The sequence below is a fragment of the Nerophis lumbriciformis genome, linkage group LG14 (assembly GCF_033978685.3).
Source record: "Nerophis lumbriciformis linkage group LG14, RoL_Nlum_v2.1, whole genome shotgun sequence".
Lineage (NCBI taxonomy): Eukaryota > Metazoa > Chordata > Actinopteri > Syngnathiformes > Syngnathidae > Nerophis > Nerophis lumbriciformis.
Window position 1 is genome coordinate 12,666,848 of NC_084561.2, and position 16,751 is coordinate 12,683,598.

A 16,751-nucleotide genomic window follows, 5' to 3' on the forward strand; every position below is an offset into this window, starting at 1 on the left:
TCCTCGATAATAATATTTGTGGTCGACACATGTTTTTATATAATTTGACAAGGCTTCAAACTGTAAGTTGCTTAAATATAATTATTGAATATAATTAAAATAAGAGCAGGATTACTAAGTCAGTGTCAATATTTGAGTGTGCCCGTGGCCCCTCTGTAGTGGAAAAGTTGGGCTCCGACGTCAAAAAGTTTAGGAACCCGTGCTCTATGCACAACCACTAGGGGGGCCACGTTAATATTAGACTTAGACTTAGACAAACTTTAATGATCCACAAGGGAAATTGTTCAACACAGTAGCTCAGTTACAATGATGGAAAGTGTAAGGATGGAAAGGACAATGCAGGTATAAATAGACTAATATAGCGATAAAAAATCTAACATATATACGAATATATACATAATATACATAGTTAAAGTTCCAATGATTGTCACACGCACACTAGGTGTGGCGAAATTATTCTCTGCATTTGACCCATCACCCGTGATCACCCCCTGAAAGGTGAGGGGAGCAGTGAACAGCAGCGGTGGCCGCACCCGGGAATCATTTTTGGTGATTTAACCCCCAATTCCAACCCTTGATGCTGAGTGTCAAGCAGGGAGGTAATGGGTCCCATTTTTTATAGTCTTTGGTATGACTCTGGGGTTTGAACTCACGACCTACCGATCTCAGGGCGGACAATATTGCATCAACTTTTGTAAAGACAAAAGTTTTTTTTTTTATTTACATCCATCAGCTATAAAATATGAGGTCATGAAATAATACATTTAAAATGAATAAATGTTACTGTTAAAGTTCAATAATAATGTTTGTTTAAAAAAAAAAATCTAATTAGGATATGTTAATTTAGACAACCCTCTTGCAAAAAATGCAAAATGGTTCATTCCTTCTGGTGGCAAAACCAGCATGGAACACTTCATAACGTCATAAAAACTAATATTTATGCATTCACACACATCGCCTACATTTGTAACCAAAAAGGGTTGATACACGAAAGGTAAAAAATATAATACATCTATTTGTGGAAGTATTGGACAAAGTTATGTTTAAGTTTCACTTTTGCATCTCAGAGCACATAATTGTGATGCATTCAAGGAACCTTGATCAATGTTCAGAACACAGGTGTCACTAGTTTTTAAAGAAGGGTGAGGCTTAACACCTGGTAGATGCACTAAAAATAATCATAACAACGCTGTGTTATTATGATTGTTATTATCTTGTAATGAAAAAATCCGACATGAGTCAGCTAATTACTACCTTACACTCAAAAGCAAAGGGAAACTTGACATAATATTGAAGTAAATAATGACTGGTTTTATGATTGTTAAGACTCACAATCTTTATATTAAATTTGTCTGCACTATTTGGTAAAAAATAAAAATAAAAACAAAAACAAGGTAGGGAGTTTTAAGATATTTTAGGGAGCCTGAAGCGACTTGAGGACACTACTGGTCTTATTTAGGTTTCAACCAAGTTAAGTGAATAATTCATATTTATGTGCATTTATACATACTGAGTGTGTATAGGTTGGGCAGTGACATTAGTTTTAGGGACCCTTTATCGGACTGCCGATATTATCGGCCGATAAATGCTTTAAAATGTAATTTCGGAAATTATCGGTATCAGTTTCAAAAAGTAAAATGTATGACTTTTTAAAACGCCGCTGTGTACAGAGCGCCAACAAACCTTAAAGGCACTGCCTTTGCGTGCCGGCCCAATCACATAGTATCTACGACTTTTCACACACACAAATGAATGCAAGGCATTGGTCAACAGCCATACAGGTCACACTGAGGGTGGCCGTATAAACAACTTTAACACTGTTACAAATATGCGTCAAACTGTGAACCCACAACAAACAAGAATGACAAACACATTTCGGGAGAACATCCGCACTGTAACACAACATAAACACAACAGAATAAATACCCAGAACCCCTTGCAGCTCTAACTCTTCCGGGGAGGCTACAATACAGCGAGGCATCACAACAAAATTAGGCATAATAATGTGTTAATTCCACGACTGTATATATCGGTAATTAAGAGTTGGAAAATATCGGAATATTGGATATCGGCAAAAAAGCCATTATCGGACATCTCTAATAATATTATATAAGTAATATCATAGACCAAATTGAAGCCACAACAAGCCTAGACCAGGACTGTCAAATGTACGGCTTGAGGGCCGGATCAGAACCGCCAACAAGTTTTATCCGGCCACCGGGATGAGTTTGCCAAATATAAAAATTAACCTCAAATTTTTGAAACTGTTCCAAATGTGTCCACTGGATGTCGCAATAGCAATTATCTGTATCTTTGTAGATGATGCTACATACGTACAAAATAAACCATATCGGTCGAGGAAAATGATCAAACTACATACCGTATTTTTCGGATTAGAAATACATTTTATTTCATAGTTTTATGTTTATGTGTGGAATTATAAACACATTACCGTAAAATATCAAATAATATTATTTAGAAGCGACACCGAGGGAGAAGATTTCATGGGATTTAGCGATTAGGAGTGACAGATTGTTTGGTAAACGTATAGCATGTTCTATATGTTATAGTTATTTGAACGACTCTTACCATAATATGTTACGTTAACATACCAGGCACGTTCTCAGTTGGTTATTTATGCCTCATATAACGTACACTTATTCAGCCTGTTGTTCACTATTCTTTATTTATTTTAAATTGCCTTTCAAATGTCTATTCTTGGTGTTGGATTTTATCAAATAAATGTCTCCCAAAAATGCGACTTATGTTTTTTTTTTTCTTCTTTATTATGCATTGTCGGCCGGTGCGACTTATGCTCCGGAGAGATTTATAATCCGAAAAATACGGTAAATAACATTCTGTAATTGGATTTTCATATCATTTTTTTCATTGTGATAGATTGAAAATCAACACCAATGAGTTGACTGATGAACATCCATCCATCCATCCATTTTCTACCGCTTATTCCCTTTGGGGTCGCGGGGGGCGCTGGAGCCTATCTCAGCTACAATCGGGCGGAAGGCGGGGTACACCCTGGACAAGTCGCCACCTCATCGCAGGGCCAACACAGATAGACAGACAACATTCACACTCACATCCACACCATATCATTTATTCAGAAAATATAAATAACGACAAATAAAGATAGAATTCTATTAACAATTTTAGAATGTGCTTATTCTATTTTTAAACACCTGAAGTTGTCTTTATTTTTGAGTCATCGTGCCGTGATTTTACCAGTCCGGCTCAATTGGGAGTACATTTTTCTCCATGTGCCCCCCCCCCCCGTCTAAAACGAGTTTGACACCCCTTGCCTCGACCCAAACTTCTGCGGGTATTCAAGGGACTTTCACAATAATTTTGCAAAGCCTGATGGGTCATTCAAAAAAAAAAAAAAAAACCACACACACAGAATAATGAATCGCACACTGACCCCGCCAGGGAGCGGCCGGGTTAGAGAAGGGTCATCCAGAGCTTTCGCTTTGGCCCATTGAGATACAATTGGCGCTCCACTTTTGGTCACAATACAGGGCTTTGCACGACACACACACCCACTCCCTCCCTCCACCCAAACACACACCCTCGTGGATGCATACAAGCTCAGACCTGGTGAGCTTCAACAAAGCAGATGCATCAGGAAAGAGGGGAGGTGTGTGTGTGTGTGTGTGTGTGTGTGTGTGTGTGTGTGTGTGTGTGTGTGTGAGTGTGTGTGTGTGTGTGTGTGTGTGTGTGTGTGTGTGTGTGTACACACTCCCGAATGATCCAAACCACAAAGTCAAACTGCACAGGTGTGCATTTTGCATATCTCCCTTTCATTTCCCCGCATCTCATTCTTTCTCCCTGGTCGTCACCTCCTCTTTGCACCGGGTGTTGTTGTACCCAGCAAGGTCAGCTAATGATAAGCTTGGTACTGCGCACCGACGTCTCAGTCATAATAATAATAATAGTAATAGTAATAGTCAGCGGCGGTGTATCATTTCCACCGCTCTGAGTCAGCTTTACCGACTACCTGCACCGCTGTCAGTAACTTTAAATCAGGCGTCGTCACGTCATGAGTCACGGGGAAGTTCTGCAGCTAAATACCCACTGACACATTTCGGGAGATGAAAACACAAGCAGGCGCACGTTTTTTTTGGCCGTACCGAGCGACAAAAGAGGACTGCCTGCGTGATTTGTTTTTTTGTTTTCTAAAGCATTTCCAGCATGAGCGCGTAGAGAATGGTTGACAAAGCAATGCCGGCTTTTTGACTTTGCACAGCTGCGCGTACATTGTGTTCACTTTTGGCTCCCACGGCCGCTCCTCAGCGGCCTCACTGGTACAAACTGGTGTACTTTTTGGTACTTTATTTAAAATAAAGTCGACCACAAAACAATTGTATTATTGGCTTTATTTTAACAAAAAAAATAAATCATATAGTACATTAAACATACATACTTGCCAACCCTCCCGATTTTCCCGGGAGACTCCCGAATTTCAGTGCCCCTCCTGAAAATCTCCCGGGACAACCATCCTCCCGATTTCCACCCAGACAATAATATTGGGGGCGTGCCTTAAAGGCACTGCCTTTAGCGTCCTCTCCAACCTGTCGTCACGTCCGCTTTTTCTCCATACAAACAGCGTGCCGACCCGGTCACATAATATGTGAGTGAATGCAAGGCATACAGGTCACACCGAGGGTGGCCGTATAAACAACTTTAACACCGTTACAAATATGCGCCACACTGTGAACCCACACCAAACAATAATGACAAAAAAATTTTGGGAGAACATCCGCACCTTAACACAACATAAACACAACATAACAAATACCCAGAACCCCTTGCAGCTCTAACTCTTCCGGGGAGGCTACAATACAGCGGGGCATCACAACAAAATTAGGCATAATAATGTGTTAATTCCACGACTGTATGTATCGGTAATTAAGAGTTGGAAAATATCGGAATATTGGATATTGGCAAAACAGCCATTATCGGACAGCTCTAATAATATTATATAAGTAATATCAAAGACCGAAATGAAGCCACAACAAGCCTAGACCAGGACTGCCAAACGTACGGCCTGAGGGCCGGGTCAGAACCGCCAACAGGTGTTATCCGGCTCGCAGGATGAGTTTGCCAAGTATAAAAATTAACCTGAAAATTTTGAAACTGTTCCAAATGTGTCCACTGAGTGTTGCAATAGCAATTATCTGTATTTTTGTAGATGATGCTACATAGTACAAAATAAACCACATGATGTTAGTACATCAGTCGAGGAAAATGATCAAACTACATAAATAACATTCTGTAATTTGATTTTCATATAATTTTTTAATTGTGATAGATTGAAAATTAACACCAATGAGTTGACTGATGAACATCATCACATCATTTATTCAGAAAATATAAATAACGACAAATAAAGATAGAATACTATGAACTAGAGATGTCCGATAATATCGGACTGCCGATATTATCGGCCGATAAATGCTTTAAAATGTGATATCGGAAATTATCGGTATCGATTTCGAAAAGTAAAATGTATGACTTTTTAAAACGCCGCTGTGTACACGGACGTAGGGAGAAGTACAGAGCGCCAATAAACCTTAAAGGCACTGCCTTTGCGTGCCGGCCCAGTCACATAATATCTACGACTTTCCACACACACAAATGAATGCAAGGCATTGGTCAACAGCCATACAGGTCACACTTAGGGTGGCCGTATAAACAACTTTAACACTGTTACAAATATGCGCCACACTGTGAACCCACACCAAACAAGAATGACAAACACATTTCGGGAGAACATCCGCACCGTAACACAACATAAACACAACAGAACAAATACCCAGAACCCCTTGCAGCACTAACTCTTCCGGGGAGGCTACAATACAGCGGGGCATCACAACAAAATTAGGCATAATAATGTGTTAATTCCACGACTGTATGTATCGGTAATTAAGAGTTGGAAAATATCGGAATATTGGATATCGGCAAAACAGCCATTATCGGACATCTCTAACTCTTCCGAGACGCTACAATATACACCCCCCGCTACCACCAAACCCCGCAAACCCCCAACCCTGCCCACCTCAACCCCTCCCAATCTCCCGAATTCGGAGGTCTCAAGGTTGGCAAGTATGTAAACATATGTTTCTTATTGCAATTTAGTCCTTAAATAAAATAGTGAACATACTAGACAACTTGTCTTTTATTAGTAAGTAAGCAAACAAAGACTCCTAATTTAGCTACTGACATATGCAGTAGTTTTCATTTTCCATTCTATTATTTTGTCAACATTATTAAGGACAAGTGGTAAAAAATGATTTAATAATGTACTTGTTCATTTATTGTTAATATCGGCTTACTTTCTCTTTTAACATGTTCTATCTACACTTCTGTTAAAATGTAATAATCACTTATTCTTTTCTTGTTTGATACTTTACATTAGTTTTGGATTATACCACAAATTTGTCGTTACAGGATCATACATTGGTAAAGATGTCCGAAAATGGCTTTTTTTGCCGATATCCGATATTGTCCAACTCTTAACTACCGATTCCGATATCAACCGATACCAATATATACAAGCGCGGAATTAACACATTATTATGCCTAATTTTGTTGTGATGCCCCGCTGGATGCATTAAACAATGTAACAAGGTTTTCCAAAATAAATCAACTCAAGTTATGGAAAAAAAATGCCAACATGGCACTGCCATATTTATTATTGAAGTCACAAAGTGCATTATTTTTTTTTAACATGCCTCAAAACAGCAGCTTGGAATTTGGGACATGCTCTCCCTGAGAGAGCATGAGGAGGTTGAGGTGGGGGGGGGTTGGGCGGGTAGGTGGTAGGGAGGCGGTAGTGGGGGGTGTATATTGTAGCGTACCGGAAGAGTTAGTGCTGCAAGGGGTTCTGGGTATTTGTTCTGTTGTGTTTATGTTGTGTTACGGTACGGATGTTCTCCCGAAATGTGTTTGTCATTCTTGTTTGGTGTGGGTTCACAGTGTGGCGCATATTTGTAACAGTGTTAAAGTTGTTTATACAGCCATCCTCAGTGTGACCTGTATGGCTGTTGACCAAGTATGCTTTGCATTCACTTCTATGTGTGAAAAGCCGTAGATATTATGTGATTGGGCCGGCACGCAAAGGCAGTGCCTTTAAGGTATATTGGTGCTCTGTACTTCTCCCTACGTCCGTGTGCACAGCGGCGTTTAAAAAAAGTCATACATTTTACTTTTTGGAACAGATACCGATAATTTCCGATATTACATTTAAAAGCATTTATCGTCCGATAATATCGACAGTCCGATATTATCGGACATCCCTATACATTGGTCATATTCAAAGTCATCATGTGTCCAGGGACATATTCCCAGACTTTATAAACATAATATACATTTAAAAAGACGAAATAAGATGTTGAGATGCCAAAAAATATCGACATATTCATGGCAGTATCGACTTGATACGCTATTGTACTTGTTATCATCACAGTGGATGTCGGGTGTCGATCCACCAACGGCGTTTGTTTACATTTTGACGCCGGTGAGCTACGGTGTGTAGTGAAGCATGTTTAGCTATTCCTCGTCCCGCAGGGATGATACTTTATTTGTTGTCATGGAGACCAGAATTAGTGATTTAGAAGTATCTAAAACACTGCCATGTCTTAAAGCACCTCTTCCTGAGGGCGTTTCAGTGTTATAACTTCACCTTTATCGTTAGTTTTTAAGCCAAAATGCGTCCTTTCTCCCTTTTCTGTCTACACACTGTGTCTGCTTGTAAGTACTCAGTGATTGTGCGCTGCCGAACATGCTCCTCTGCTCGTAAAACCAGCAATGACGGGACTGGTACTTTTCAGAGGCGGTATAGTACCGAATATGATTAATTAGTATCGCGGTACTATACTTATACCGGTATGCCATACAACCCTAATAGAAACCATTTCGACTGGGGCGGGGCGGGGAGGGATGACCAAGCCGAAGATACACACACACGTTTTGTTTTTCCACATAAACCACTTTAACTCTTCTTCTTCGCAGTCACACGTTTACGGCCCGAGCACTAACTCAGAGCACACGGGTGTGCATTTCATGAGGAATTCTCCGCTGTAGGCACATGGCACATCTACAGCCATAATTCACCAGATAATGTTGGGGTTGAGGGATGTTTGACACCTTTGGTGCTCCTGAACGCAACAGTGGGCTAACATTGCTGAATTTACCGGATTTCCCGGGCTTTAGAGCGCACCGGTATTTAAGCCGCACCCACGGAATTTTAGAAGAAAAACATATTTTTTAAAAGCCTCAGATATACAGTCGCGATCAAAAGTTTACGTACACTTGTAAAGAACATAATGTCATGGCTGTCTTGAGTTTCCAATGATTTCGACAAAACATTCATGAAGTTTGGTTCGTTTATGAATTTATTATGGGTCTACTGAAAATATGACTAAATCTGCTGGGTCAAAAGTATACATACAGCAATGTTAATATTTGGTTACAAGTTTCACTGCAATAAGGAGCTTTTGGTAGCCATCCACAAGCTTCTGGTTGAATTTTTTGACCACTCCTCTTGACAAAATTGGTAAAGTTCAGCTAAATGTGTTGGTTTTCTGACATGGACTTGTTTCTTCAGCATTGTCCACACGTTTAAGTCAGGACTTTGGGAAGGCCATTCTAAAACCTTCATTCTAGCCTGATTTAGCCATTCCTTTACCACTTTTGACACTCCTGGTCTAGGCTTGTTGTGGCTTCATCACATATGTAGCATCATCTACAAAGATACAAATATTTGCTATTGTGACATCTAGTGGACACATTTAGAAACAGCAGTTTCTCTAATTTTTATACTTTAACTCATCCCGCGGACTGGATAAAACCTGTTCGCGGGCCTGATCCGGCCCTCAGGCCGTACGTTTGACATTCCTGGTCCAGGCTTGTTGTGGCTTCATTACATATGTAGCATCAACTACAAAGATACAAAGAATTGCTATTGTGACATCTAGTGGACACATTTAGAAACAGCAGTTTCTTTCATTCAACGATTTCGGTTCATTTTTATACTTAAACTCATCCCGGGGGCCGGATACAACCTGTTTGTGGGCCTGATCCGGCCCTCAGGCCGTACGTTTGACACTCCTGGTCTAGGCTTGTTGTGGCTTCATCACATACCTACTCAGTGGCCTAGTGGTTAGAGTGTCCGCCCTGAGATCGGTAGGTTGTGAGTTCAAACCCCGGCCGAGTCATACCAAAGACTATAAAAATGGGACCCATTACCTCCCTGCTTGGCACTCAGCATCAAGGGTTGGAATTGGGGGTTAAATCACCAAAATGATTCCCGGGCGCGGCCACCGCTGCTGCCCACTGCTCCCCTCACCTCCCAGGGGGTGATCAAGGGTGATGGGTCAAATGCAGAGAATAATCTCGCCACACCTAGTGTGTGTGTGACAATCATTGGTACTTTAACTTTAACTTATGTAGCATCATCTACAAACATACAAATAATTGCTATTGTGACATCTAGTGGACACATTTAGAAACAGCAGTTTCTTTCATTCAACGATTTCGGTTCATTTTTATACTTAAACTCATCCCGGGGGCCGGATACAACCTGTTTGTGGGCCTGATCCGGCCCTCAGGCCGTACGTTTGACACCCCTGGTCTAGGCTTGTTGTGGCTTCATCACATATGTAGCATCATCTACAAACATACAAATAATTGCTATTGTGACATCTAGTGGACACATTTAGAAACAGCAGTTTCTTTAATTTTTATACTTAAACTCATCCCGGGGGCCGGTTAAAACCTGTTCGCGGGCCTGATCCAGCCATCAGGCCGTAGGTTTGACACTACTGGTCTAGGCTTGTTGTGGCTTCATCACATATATACAAATAATTGCTATTGTGACATCTAGTGGACACATTTAGAAACAGCAGTTTCTTTCATTCAACGATTTCGGTTCATTTGTATACTTAAACTCATCCCGGGGGCCGGATAAAACCTGTTCGCGGGCCTGATCCAGACCTCAGGCCGTACGTTTGACACTACTGGTCGAGGCTTGTTGTGGCTTCATTACATATGTAGCATCATCTACAAAGATACAAATAATTGCTATTGTGACATCTAGTGGACACATTTAGAAACAGCAGTTTCTTTCATTCAACGATTTCGGTTCATTTTTATACTTAAACTCATCTCGGGAGCCGGATAAAACCTGTTCGTGGGCCTGATCCGGCCCTCAGGCCGTATGTTTGACATTCCTGGTCTAGACTTCATTACATATGTAGCATCATCTACAAATAATTGCTATTGTGACATCTAGTGGACACATTTAGAAACAGCAGTTTCTTTCATTCAACAATTTCGGTTCATTTTTATCCTTAAACTCATCCCGCGGGCCGGTTAAAACCTGTTCGCGGGCCTGATCCGGCCCTCAGGCCGTACGTTTGACATTCCTGGTCTAGGCTTCATTACATATGTAGCATCATCTACAAAGATACAAATAATTGCTATTGTGACATCTAGTGGACACATTTAGAAACAGCAGTTTCTTTCATTTTTATACTTAAAATCATCCCGGGGGCCGGATAAAACCTGTTTGTGGGCCTGATCCGGCCCTCAGGCCGTAGGTTTGACATTCCTGGTCTAGGCTTGTTGTGGCTTCATCACATATGTAGCATCATCTACAAATATACAAATAATTGCTATTGTGACATCTGGTGGACACATTTAGAAAACGCAGCTTCTTTCATTCAACGATTTCGGTTCATTTCTATCCTTACTCATCCCGGGGGCCGGATAAAACCTGTTCGCGGGCCTGATCCGGCCCCCAGGCCGTACGTTTGACACCCCTGCCCTAGTCAGCCATTAAACAGGGAAAGAGATAAAGAGTAATAACCATGACTTCATGCTTCTACACGTGACCAGGAAGTAGTCGCACATTCCACTAACTAGCAAGTGTCCTTTCATCATGTTAGACTACTGGTAGTGCAGCACAGTGGTTGAGATAATAACGATGGCACCATGCCGTGCCTGGAGCTGCAGGTAATAAAAGACTCCACATTTATTATGCTTCTTCCCTGCTTGCACAATGCTGACAGCATAGCCGGAAGAAGAAGCAGAAGAAGCCAGAAAGTAGGAAATTTAGTTTTTTCCCCCACCTTAATGTGTTTTTTTCAGAGCGCATCTATGCAGCAAAAGTCTGTGGATTTGGCCCAAACTTTACTGGATGGCACACAGAGTTGTTTTCTTCCCTTTCTGTGTAAACACGGATGTCTAATTAAGGCTAATTGGGTGAACAAGGAGGTGCAATAAAATGGTCCGCGTCTCTTTGAAGATCTCCCGCTAAGATCGCCTTCTCACGTCTGGAGATCTTCCGCTCACACCTACACACACAAACACACCCACACACAAACACACAGAGTGCTTCTTTGTCTTACCCACAATGCAGATCCAAAGGTCGCACTTTGGCTCAGTTTTCAACGTGGCAAACCTCTCTGAGGCCCCGTTTACACTAAGGTGATCCAGGGGTAAATCACACCTAACCTTACCCGTGTCCACACACAACAATGCCAGCGTTTAAGACCCCCGCCCCCCCTCCGTCCGCCGGCGCAACACGACCTAGTGCGCATGCGCGGAAAATGCGCACGTCATAGTCACCTCTATTGTTGCTTTGTGTACAAATTCTTAAATGTAACTTATCTGAACAATATCCAGTGTTGTGGTATTTCAATCAACTGGAATCCAGTGTGCTGTGGGGTCCTATTGTAGTGAACCACACCTGAGAGATCATAAATTAATCAAATATTTATTAGAAACGTGAACAATGTGATAAAGAACATTTTACATCAATCAATCTAGGGATCTAGATATCTGGTCAGGACACTCCTCACTCTTTTGCCTTCACCTTCATTGCCCATTCGTTTTTGGTTACTTTATGTACTCTGGACCGAGACGTTGAGTCGGCAACATCATCGGCGGTCACTCGAACGAGTATGACGATCCTCCTGGTAGGGGTGTATCCCTTTATGGAGGATGCCTGTGCTTGACTTTGTTTTACGTGGGGAGACTGGTGCACAGACAGTCACCACACGATCCTTGACAGAATCGGGTCAGGGTCCAGTGGCATGGAGTTTAAGACGACTGGAGAGCCTTTTCTGCTGCAGCCTTCTTCCGCCATCGCAGCCGTTGTGGTAGTTCTTAAATCTACCGTCTTCCGCCTGCTCCGCCGTTGAGGTCTTTCACCGTATTCCTGGCTAGGGGGCAGTCAGGTACTAGGCCTTTGCTAAGGGCCACCTGGGGTAACAGTAGTAAAGGGGTTAACCTCCTAGTGCCCCAAGACCCCATAGAGGAGCCTCCACTGCCAGATGCACTTTAACGGCATGCCCACCTGGGCAAGGCTGACCTGGACATTGGAAAGTTCTCATGCCGTCTGAGAAGTGTTGTATCCCAAATAGCTGCAATCGCCTTCTTGTAAGGTATTCATGTGTGATTTCCACAAGAATCTGTATATGTAGAAGAAGGAGAAACACGGGCATGTCTGGATGACTCGCCTTCGTATTTCTAGTGGTTAGCTCCGAGCTACGAAACCACTTTATTATGAAGCTGGCTGTGGCGCGGTCTTTCTGACGTCACTTCCTGTGTGGGCGCGGTCTTTCCGGTGTCACTTCCTCTCCGGACTCACTTTGTAAACGATCAATGAGTCCATACAAAGCTAAGAATTACACGACTGACTTAAGTTGTCCGAGGAGGGAGACCTTAAACGCTGGTTCAGTGTGTCTGAAACGGGGCTTAGGCTAAATAATTATTAGTTTAAAGGGTTAAACGACTTAGTCTAGACATGGCTTGAGTGTCAAAATTCTGATTTTTGTTGTTGTTGTATTGATCCTCTTTGTCTGACCCAGATGTTCTGCTTTTGTTTTCAGAGACGCTGATGGACACAAAGTGGGCCACAACAGAATTAGCCTGGACTTCACATCCTGAGACCGGGGTGAGTTTGCTGTACAACATGTTTGATTTATTAATGTGGCAACAAGCAAATCTTTTGGGGTCTTAGAATAAAGCCAACCGTGTGAATCACTACACAACCAATGGTCCAAAACTGGACAATAGTTACTATATCCTTCTGGGAACCAGTGTCAGCTGGTGGTTTCAACTGTCTGGTAATGATTTATGAATCAACTTTAAAAGGGACATACACCTTTCATTTGCATATTCAGTAGATCGTATTTTTCATACATCTGTGCTTGCCAGATCACATTTCAGCTTTCGTAAGCAAAAGTCATTGAGCTTCATGTTTAAATATTCTCATGGTCGGTTCATCGATTTATTACCGTACTTTCTGCACACCAATAATAAGCAAGTCGTATTTCTCCCCGTGTGAATCGAGTGAAGATTTAAACCAAAAAAATTCTACAATTTTGATTGGCGAACATGGCTGTCGCTCAAATGTCAGTGGTGCTGTAGAAAAAAACACATTTTATCGCATTAGTTAAAACCTCAATGTTGATTAATCGTGCTGCCCTATTGCGTGGCCCCCTCAATCAACAACTCGTGTTAGCGTTGAACATGAGATTCACTTCGGGACGGTGTGCCGCGGTTGGGAGAGTGGCCGTGCCAGCAACCTGAGGGTTCCTGGTTCAATCCCGAGCTTCTACCAACCTCGTCACGTCCGTTCTGTCCTTGAGCAAGACACTTCACCCTTGCTCCTGATGGGTCGTGGCTAGGGCCTCGCATGGCAGCTCCCGCCGTCAGTGTGTGAATGGGTGAATGTGGTAATAGTGTCAAAGCGCTTTGAGTACCTTGAAGGTAGAAAAGCGCTATACAAGTATAACACATTTACCAATCGATCTCATCCGCACCATGCAACAGATGTCCCGATCCACCGACCTCAATGCAAAATCACTTCCTTCGTAAACTAACCTCCAAAGGCGGGAATAGTTCTTGTAATTGACCTGTGGCGTCGCAATCTGCCACACACAATCTGCCACACACAAAGTACGAGTGAAATTACCAATCAACAACTCACCCAACAACAAGTGTTTCAGTATTCAAACAGATGCGCGTGTTAGCGTTGAACAAAAGATTCACTTCGGCACGGTGTGGCGCGGTTGGGAGAGTGGCCGTGCCAGCAACCTGAGGGTTCCTGGTTCAATCCCCAGCTTCTACCAACCTCGTCACGTCCGTTCTGTCCTTGAGCAAGACACTTCACCCTTGCTCCTGATGGGTCGTGGCTAGGGCCTTGCATGGCAGCTCCCGCCATCAGTGTGTGAATGGGTGAATGTGGTAATAGTGTCAAAGCGCTTTGAGTACCTTGAAGGTAGAAAAGCGCTATACAAGTATAACCCATTTACCAATCGAGCTCATCCGCACCATGCAACAGATGTCCCGATCCAACGACCTCAATGCAAAATCACTTCCTTCATAAACTAACCTCCTAAGGCGGGAATATTTCTTGTAATTGACCTGTGGCGTCGCAATCTGCCACACACAATATGCCACACACAAAGTACCAGTGAAAGTACCAATCAACAACTCACCCAACAACAAGTGTTTCAGTATTCAAACAGATGCGCGTGTTAGCGTTGAACAAAAGATTCACTTCGGCACGGTGTGGCGCCGTTGGGAGAGTGGCCGTGCCAGCAACCTGAGGGTTCCTGGTTCAATCCCCAGCTTCTACCAACCTCGTCACGTCCGTTCTGTCCTTGAGCAAGACACTTCACCCTTGCTCCTGATGGGTCGTGGCTAGGGCCTCACATGGCAGCTCCCGCCATCAGTGTGTGAATGGGTGAATGTGGTAATGTGTCAAAGCGCTTTGAGTACCTTGAAGGTAGAAAAGCGCTATACAAGTATAACACATTTACCAATCGATCTCATCCGCACCATGCAACAGATGTCCCGATCCACCGACTTCAATGCAAAATCACTTCCTTCATAAACTAACCTCCTAAGGCGGGAATATTTCTTGTAATTGACCTGTGGCGTCGCAATCTGCCACACACAAAGTACCAGTGACAGTTTGACGTTGTTCCCCCATGAGGTTTTCACAATGGGTTAAAGAGGAGTCTTGACCTCTCCTCGACTAGACTTCAAAGCCCGCCATCACTCCTCTGCATGCCTTTTGTGTGGCCCTTCTCTCTGTGGCCCTTAGGTTCTGAAAGGTGGAGCCCTTATTTTTATATATATTTTTTTACACCCCAACGTACGGACAGGGACATTTCAACCCAGCTGTTCAGAGTCGTTCAGCCATCTCGGTCACCATTAATGGAGCCGTATTCTCTCGCCGAAACAATCAGATGGACAAACCCCCACCATGGGCTTTGCCTCCTCACAGCCGTCCATCTTCCCTTCCCTCTCCCGGACCCTCCTCCCTGTCATTAAGCGTCAATGTGGCAGAAAAGGACCAACGCGGAGCGGCACATAAAACCAGGCCACAGATGCTCCTTTTCAAGAAAAGGACAGTTTAAAGAGCGCTTAGCTTGCATTTATCCTGTGACTCTTGCCACATGTGTCCATCAAATATCTCATTATTTTGGGGGTTTTGCATGCTTCGACAGAGCTGCTGTTTACGGTGGATCGTTTCAGAGGAGCCAACACGGTGGCTGGGATGACATAGTGGAATACCGAGAGCGGGAGGCGAGACGGAAGAGTCAAACCCAGAACAAAACCTCGAAATAGAGCCACTAACAAACAGACTGCACTATCCCGGGAGGCTCTCCAGGCTTGTCTGAGTCACGACGGCTCTGTCTTGTTTTACAGTGTTGCACAACAGACAGACATTCCCCACGGTTGTTTGTGACATCACCAATGCAGTAAAAAAAAACAGACATACCGTGCAGCGTATCTTCTTATGCTGTAGCGTCGAAGACCGCATTTCAGCATTTGTAAGCAAAAGTCATGTTTAAGTGACCAACCACACTCCTGTATTTTAAATGTTCTCACGGTCGGTTTATCGATTTATTACCGTACTTTCTGCACACCAATATTAAAGCCGCACCCACTAAATTTTAGGGGAAATAAATATCTTTCCATTTATTAGCCGCAGAGGACCATGAGCCGGTACAAAATATTTTATAAAAGTTTATTTACATACCTAAATTGTTTCCAAACGGTGCCTGTAACACAGCAGTAAAACGTCTGATCAAACAAAACATAAGTCATTGTCGTGGACCCGCTAACTGCTTTCTGAGCCCACTATGTTCACTGCTCGCTGTACATATCCTACCAAGTCAGACCTACACTCTTTCAATGTCCATTTCTCAGATGATATAATTGTTGATGACTGAAGTGCTGATATCAACCAAACCTAACCCCCCTCCACATCCCACCCCCCGGATTGTAAATAATGTAAATAATTCAATATATATACTCTGATGATTAACTTGTGTGATGACTGTATTATGATGATAGTATATATTTGTACCATGAATTGATTAACGTGGACCCCGACTTAAACAAGTTGAAACACTTATTCGGGTGTTACCATTTAGTGGTCAATTGTACGGAATATGTACTGTACTGTGCAATCTACTAATAAAAGTTTCAATCAATCAATCAATCAATCAATCAATCAAAAAGCTAGCTCTCCATTCAGCTAAACAGACTCAATAACTCCATGGTGACGTTTTGGTGAATTTACGAAACTGAAACAATACAAAAAGGATGCAATTGTATTTATTTTATTTTAGCTGCAGCTGATACATATACTGTAATATTGTACATGGTAATTGGGATTCGTTATATATTGTATATATTATATAAAAATATAA

The 16,751-nt window shown here is 42.5% G+C and overlaps 1 protein-coding gene across 16 annotated transcripts in view; it reads left to right on the forward strand.

The window, feature by feature from the left end:
* LOC133616581 (ephrin type-B receptor 3-like) overlaps positions 1-16,751 on the forward strand; it is a 160,716-nt gene that overhangs the window by 78,207 nt on the left and 65,758 nt on the right. For all 16 annotated transcript variants that reach the window (XM_061976019.2, XM_061976030.2, XM_061976024.2 and 13 more), the window contains exon 2: positions 12,909-12,973. In XM_061976019.2, the coding sequence (XP_061832003.1) occupies positions 12,909-12,973 (65 nt within the window). The remainder of the gene's footprint in view (positions 1-12,908; positions 12,974-16,751) is intronic.